This window comes from Pinus tabuliformis, chromosome J, assembly GCF_031772625.1.
Source record: "Pinus tabuliformis cultivar Carrire ecotype Pingquan chromosome J, CPIR1, whole genome shotgun sequence".
Classification (NCBI taxonomy): domain Eukaryota; kingdom Viridiplantae; phylum Streptophyta; class Pinopsida; order Pinales; family Pinaceae; genus Pinus; species Pinus tabuliformis.
The window spans coordinates 31,284,629-31,292,402 of NC_142295.1; the positions used below are offsets into that span (position 1 = coordinate 31,284,629).

General features: G+C 44.6%; 1 protein-coding gene across 1 annotated transcript; it reads left to right on the forward strand.

Moving 5' to 3' along the window:
* Positions 1-2,859: 2,859 nt before the first annotated feature.
* LOC149225296 (uncharacterized) lies at positions 2,860-3,258 on the forward strand. Its single transcript, XM_089379907.1, has one exon. It carries the CDS (start codon positions 2,860-2,862, stop codon positions 3,256-3,258), a length of 399 nt encoding a protein of 132 aa, XP_089236033.1.
* Positions 3,259-7,774: the final 4,516 nt, after the last annotated feature.

The following is a 7,774-nucleotide window of genomic DNA, read 5'->3' on the forward strand; positions in this document are numbered from 1 at the left end:
AGTGGATAGTTGAGAAGAAGTGGATTGAGTAGAAATGAATGGAGAAGTGAATGGATGGAAGGGTGATGTGATCTCGCTGGTATCCGATTTAGATGTGATAAATTTCCTACGTCGTGGAGGGATGGGAAACTCGAAAGGAGTTACTCCAAGCCTTTCACTTTGAAATCTACTTAATACACCAGTTTCTCGTAATAAGGAAGTAACACTTTCTTCAGAAGCTTCAGACCTCTCTGGTTTCTCGACAGAAATGGATATCTGTTCCAATTTCTGTATCAAAGAATGGACTTCGAGAGACTCAGGAGTGTAATCTGGAGAAGGTGGTTGTCTTAATACTTCAGGAGACGAGGGAGATGTTTCTACAACTTCATATTTATGATCCAGAGATTTTGAACGAGATCTAGAAGGTGTAGAAGTGGTGGAGGGGTTTTGATTCTTATGAATGTTTTTCTATTGATCTTTAGGTTTATATGCCATTCATAGTCAGATGGCCCTCCTTCTAGCACCAAAATGTTGAAGGCCTCAGATTTCTGCTGCTCCAACATGGGGGATAACCACCTGGTCTGGACCTTAAGACAACTCCTTTTCCATTTAAAGTGGTGGCTCCGACTAAGGATGATGGGACTAGTTTCCCATAATGGGTTTTAAAATGAGAGTGGGTGGTTTTTCAAGTGATTGCAATAGAATAATGATAACTAAATGCCCTATTCTATCATGCAAATCTCTAGCTAACTTAATCTAATATAAACCCGGGTATTTCTGTATAATATGTGATCTAAAAAGATATCTACTTGACATGTGATAATAAAGATCAATCATGTATAAAACAGAGATGATAACGTGTAGAGATAATTTCTTTGACTAAATAGTTAGTCAAAGAAATGTATAAACTATATCGCATATATGATGATTTATATATGAAAATAAACAATCTCAGCTAGGCATCATACAATAGTGCAATTAATGCTTAACAAAAAGAACATATCTCATATACAATTCATGAAAATAAAGTGTTGTCACTAATTAAACAGAGTCAGGACTATTCATACAAGATAGAGGTACCATATATGTGAAGTTCTTCTCATTTGACTAATGACATAAATCAACTCCTTTCTTCAGATCAAATTATCTTCCAAGTATACAAAAGTGCATCAACAAAGGAAAGTAGTCTGATATTTAAAATAAACGATCATGTTCCATAATTTCACCAAAGCATTCACAAACTTACAAAAGTTCATTCTTTGCAAATGTTTTTGATAAAATTCTGGACCCTTCTATAAATGCATGAGAAGGGTATAAATACTATTCTAACTAATGTTCAAAAATAGATTATACAAAAATTTGAGGAGGTTTCAAACAACCTTCCTCCTAACTAGTTAACTAACTCTAAAAATAAAAGTGACTTGATGAGCAGAGGCTATGATAATGATTTGTTGTCTTCTAGCTTGTCTTTCAAATTGCATATATCGGCCATCGGTTTGACTTGAGGAGGTGCCCCAAACTGTGTTCTGACCTATCCTGTGAAAATTGCATTTGTGAGAGGTGGCAGCATCCACTGAGTTGAATGGAGTGAGCAGTTAAGGGTCATGATTTGACTGTGTGGCTTGACGAGGTATTGCCAATACAACTCCCAATCAATCTTTGCTAACTTTGTGATTGCTTCCCTTTGAGTTTCTGCTCTTTCCTTCCATATTTTATGCAAGTCATTTAGATCGGGCAGTTCTTTCGGGTTGCCTTCCTTCACCAAGTTGGTGGCAAACAAAGTGTGGTTTACCGCCTTTACTATGTTCTTTGACACCCCGGCCGCTCTTGCCACTACTAGTTTGGCTTATTTGATCCTTGCATCCCAATCCGTGAAAATAATGTCCTTTTGTGTCTCCTCGATCTCAGGCAGATTAGCTTTCCTTCCCTCTTCTATTTCTTTCCATTCAATGAATTTTGAGATTCTTGTGTTTAGATCAGTAAACTCAATTCTTTGGTTAATCGCTTTATCTGTTAGTTGGTCACTAGTGATCAGATAAGGAGGAATATGTGACATATTTTGGAAAAATTGTTCTTGTGGTTTTAATAAGAGAGAATTTAGAATATTGAATATCTTCCAAGTCAGTTACGGTCTAGCAGATATGGAAACTTCTTTGTTTGGATTGGAGATCTCTCAATCGAGAGTTACAGTCTATGAGGGTTTTATAAACCCCACTGAAGGCTCTTCCACCCCCTTTCTTTCTATTCCATCTCCAACCGAACTCCTTGCTTGGAACAGCCAGCCCCAGGCCACTGAAGCTATACAAGTCGGCGAAGGCCCCTACCAAGGGTTTCAAGACGAACCGCTCCTTGGAACAGTCGAGCTTCACAGAGAACTCTACGGCCCTGATTTCCAGCACAAACTTTCAAATTTTTCACAGGCTTTCTCGCAGGTAGGCGAATATAAGGAAAATCCCCAACCCTCCAGGTACTTTGAAGGCATTATCAATAATGAGCCAGACGGTGAAGTAACAAGGGTTTCAGACCCTGAGCTCAGCCCGGGCAGAGAAGTCACTCCCGAGCCAGACCACCCAAACCCTAGGGTTCCCAAAGAAAAATCTTCTAAGCACTCTAAAACCCCGGGAACAAGGGAGATCACTGGTTTTCGGCGAAGGCATCGGCATGGACAAGGCAACCCTTACAGAGAATACGGTCCTGGTCAGACGTGTCCACGGTCGAAACTACACTCCAGGACAACTAAAGAAATGGACCATGGAGGTGTGAGGGAATGTTCTTCCTCAACTCCCCGCAGTGCTGGCACTCTCCCACGGATGGTTTACTCTCATTTTCGATGAGCCCGAGGATGTGAATTGGATAATCACCCGGTACTGGCATATAGAAATGACCCCAGTACTCCTAAAACGATGGTCTACTCTCTTCGACCCCGAAAAGGAAAGTTTAGGTGCTGGGCCGATATGGGTCCGTTTGCCCAGCCTCCCGCTTCAGTTATGGTCAGAGGAAATCTTCAGGATTATCGGAGATGACCTGGGTACCTACCTCGACCATGACAGGTCCTACATGGATATTGGTATTCTGGCGATGGCCCGTATCTTAGTTCACTTGGACACCAGGGACAGCCTGGTGGAGAGTTATCGGTTCCATTTGGGTTCTACTATGAGTTGGCAGGAGTTGGATTACGAGGGTATCCCCTTCAGGTGCCGGAAATGCCATGAGGTTGGCCATCTCTACAAGGAATGCCCCTTAGTCATAGGCTCATACCATCCCCTCCAATCAAGGTAGTAGCGACTTCCACTAAAACGGACTTGGGAATGGCTGAGATCTCAGATATGCAGTCTAGACTGTCTAGGGCTACCAACAGATGGCCTCCTAATCCTTCCAGCCTCCTAGGGCCCGTCTCCTTACACTCTGCGGCACCGAGCACCAGGGCTCGCTCCAAAGAAGGCGTAGGACTCACGGGTACCTCCTCTCCTCCACTCTCTGTTTCTCCATCTGTTAATTTTATTGATGTCACTAATCCTAGTCTGGTTACCTCGAATGTATTTACTCCCATCCCCAAGCCGAGTCAAATTATTTGCCCGGTGAATTATGCCCCTCTCCCTTCCCTTCCCTCCACCTGTACTCTCAGCCTCCTCCCTTCTAATGATACCCTCGGGGCCTCGCCCTCTGGCTCTTCCCATCGATACAATCTGCAGTCCATCCCCCCTTCCCTCCATGCCTATGGATTGGAGGATGACCCCCTTCCCCCCTCTCCCGAAAGCCCCTTGAGGCAGACAATCCAGCATTTCTAAAGCCATCAAGGGAGCCAATTTTGAGGTGGCCTCCGGCATCCAAGCCCCCATTGACCAGGTCCTTAGAGAAAAGGGGTACCCTGCCCTAGTGTTCCTATGAAAGGCTTCTCCTTTAACTGTAGGGGACTGGCCAACCCCGACAAAAAACTGGCCTTAAAAAGACTCTGTAACTCTCATAACTGGATTTCATTATGCTCCAAGAAACTCTGGGGGATGGCCTGTCGATCCACAATACCCTAAATTCTTTTATGCCTGACTGGAGTTTTTTCTACCTGGATGCCAAAGGTCGTTCGAGCAGACTCGCTCTGGGGTTTAACAATCGCACTGTCAAAATCTGCAATGCTTGGGGCGGGCATGGCTTTCTGGGTGCGGATATCATCTCAAATTCACCCCTCATCTCTCTGAGACTCTTAAACATCTATGGGCCTTGCCATCATCGGGAAGCTTTCTGGGACAGTCTCCTCCAACAGGAATTCATGCGGTCGAATGACATTATTATAGGGGGAGACCTAAACTTTTCTTTGGGGTTGGCTGAATCCTAGGGACACAGAGCTCAATCGGACACCCTTACTGGTTATTTTGAAAAACTACTGGATGACAATGAGCTTCTCAGCCTTGAGGTGGCCCGCAAGATTCCCACCTGGATTAATCGTCGTATTGGGGTCCATGCACTAACCTGTCGACTTGACCGCTTCCTCATCAGACCCAATCTCCTCAACGGACTTGGGCGCATTAGACACTGGGTTGGTACGGGAGGTTGCTCTGACCACTCCCCCATTTTTCTGGATCTGGAAGATGAGGCTAAGAAGCCAAGTTCCCCTTTCAAATTCAATGTTGTTTGGATTGGGGATGCTAGTTTCCAAGACCTGGTTTCAAAGAACTGGACACACTTCAACAGGGAAGAGGGACTATCTCCAGGTTCTGTCATTATCCAAAATTTGAATCAGCTTAAACAAGCAACAATAGCCTGGATAAAGAACAAAAAACTGGAGGAGGAAAAGGATCTGGCCAAAATTGAGGCCGAATTGGGCTTCCTAGATTCCCGGGGCTTGTCGAGCTACTCTTCCTTCGACTCCAAGGAACACTTGGTCAAGATGGAAAAGGAAAAAATTAAAATTCTCCAAAGAACTGAAGAGACTTGGAGGCTAAAGAGTAGGGCTACCTGGCTAAAAGGGGGAGACAAAAAAACCAAGTTCTTTCAACAATTTTCCAGAGGCAGAAAGAAAATCAACACCATTTGGAGTCTAATTGGAAGGGAAGCCAACTCCTTCGCACAGTTAGCGAATCTGGGCGTTCGTCATTTCTCAGACATCTACAAGAGGCCCAGGGAAGCTAACATAGCGGAGATTCTAAGAGTCTCAGAGGCAATCCCCCTTTTCGTCGAGGAAGAGGACAAGGAGATTCTTAATGCCCCTATCACACTTGCTGAACTAGAGGCGACCCTTAAAAGCATGGGCAAAGACAAAAGTCCAAGGCCGGATGGTTGGCCAATTGAATTTTTCACTGCTTTTTTTGAGCTCATCGGTCAAGACATTCTACTTGCTGCAGAAGACTGCCGAACTTCAGGGATTATGCCAGAGGCTTTTAACTCTACCTTCCTAGCCCTCATCCCCAAGGTGGACAACCCCCTATCCTTTGATGATTTCAGACCCATCTCTCTCTGCAATAGCATCTATAAGATTTTTTCCAAAATCATTGCCCTCCGCATTAAACCCATCCTCTCAAGAATGATTTCCAAAGAACAATTTGCCTTCCTAAGCCATCGTCACATCGAGGAAGCTATTGGCACTACATAGGAATTGCTCCACTCAATCAAATCCGATTCGTTAAAATCTACCATACTGAAAATTGACCTGTCAAAAGCCTTCGACAAAGTTAGCTAGACTTACCTTCAGCTTATTCTAACCCATATTGGCTTCCCCCATTAGTTCATCAAGTGGGTGGGTTGTTGTTTCTCTGGAGTCTCTTGCCTTAAATTTTTTTCATGCTGAAAGAGGGCTCCACCAAGGCTGCCCGCTCTCCCCTCTCTTGTTTCTCCTGGTAATGGAAGGCCTCAGCAGACTCATCTTGGCAGCAAGGAACAATGGCTCGCTAAGGGGTGTCAGGATCAGTGACAGGACTACCATTTCTCACCTTCTCTTTGTTGATGATATTCTTATTTTTCTAAATGGGTCCCTTAGTGACTCCACTACATTCAAGACTATTTTAACTTTATTTTGCAAAGCTACAGGAATGGAGCCGAACTCTTCAAAATCAACGATTACCTTCTGCTCCTGCCTTCCTAACGAGCAACACTTTGCCTCCCAACACTTTACCTTTGTGCAAAATGACTTGGATGCTGGTCTAAGATATCTGGGTTTTTGTCTCAAACCCAATGGATACTACATTACTGACTGGGCTTGGTTGATTGCAAAGATTGAAGGACGCATAAATATCTGGCAATAGAGATGGCTCTCCAGGGCTGGGAGACTCACCCTCATCAAATCAGTTCTAGAGGCTATTCCGGTCTATTGGATGTCTCTCGCCTGGATTCCCAAAGGCATCCTCCACAGAATCAAACAGATTTGTCGAAGGTTTCTTTGGTGGGGCAAAGACGATGGAAAAGTCTTCGCATGGGTTAACTGGGATCAGATAGCAAAGCCTAAGAAGTGGGGCGGCTGGGGCCTAAAGGAGCCTCAAGATTTCGCAAAAGCTTTGGGTGCTAAATTGGTCTAGCAAATTATCTCATCAAATAGCCTATGGACCGAAGTTATCTACAACAAGTCTATCTTTCCTCTCTCCCCTACTAACTGGATCTGTAGCACACAACACCACCATTCTGGGGGCTCAATCATCTGGAAGACAATCATACGCTCAATGAACATCATAAAATCTGGACTGGCTTGGCAGGTGGGAAACAGTACTCAAATCAGAATTGGGGCTGATCCCTGGGCTGACAGTAGGAATGTTCACATCCTCCCACAAGACATGAGAATGGAACTTAGGGAAACTGGCCACACCCTCCTGTCTCATATTCATGAGGTGGTTATGGAGGAAGCCCCTCACAACCATTGGAAGGATTTCAACACCTTGGGGATCAGTGACAGATGGAGGGTGGACTGGGCTGGTTTTATAGGTGGCCTAGAGGAAGCAAATGTTAAGATCACAGAAAGAGAGGACATGCTTATTTGGGCTAAGGCAGCCACAGGAAATTACTCCCCCAAAGCAGGTTTTGACTCCATTATGGAAACTCTTGCCACTGGTCCTCTAAGATGGTGGTGGAATTCTCTCTGGAAGCTGAAAGCCCCTCACAAATTGAGGCTCCTCTTTTGGGCTATCCTCTCCAACAAGATTCCCACTGACTGCAATCTGGAAAAACGCAACATCTATGGGCCATCTAGATGCAGCCTCTGCAACTCTGCCTCTGAAGACACAGACCATCTCTTCCTTCACTGTCCTGTTTCAATTGAAATCTAGAACTCTACTACCCAGGGGAAAAATCTCCCCTGCCAGTGGACTGGTAGTAATATCACAGAAGCCTGGGAGACTTGGTTGAATAAAAATGCAAACATGAGACAAAAGAATTTTCCGCCTATCATCTGCTGGGGTATGTGGATAACCAGGAATTCCAAAATTTTTCAGGACAAAAACATCTTGGGTGCTGCTCTGTGCAATAATATCCTAGCCATCTACAACTCTCTTCCTGAAGACAAAGACACCCCCCCCCCCCCCCCGGGGAATTATTATCCCTGAAACTATTGATAAGAATCAACCTTGGGCTTACTTTGATGGTTCTGCAAACGCCGAAGGCTGTGGGGGTGGGGCCATTCTTCACCTGTCAGAGGCAGCTCATTACAAACTGAAAGTGGGGCTAGGGAGGGGCACAAACAACCATGTCGAGCTCAACAGTCTCAGACACCTTCTGATTTTCGCCCTGGAAAAACAGTGCCCCTCAATACAAATTTTTGGGGACTCTCAACTCATCATAAACTGGATTAATGGATCTTATCACTGTCACATGCACACAC

Coding starts and splice junctions, on each gene's coding strand:
- LOC149225296 (XM_089379907.1), top strand. CDS start 2,860: ATGACCCCAGTACTCCTAAAACGATGGTCTACTCTCTTCGACCCCGAA.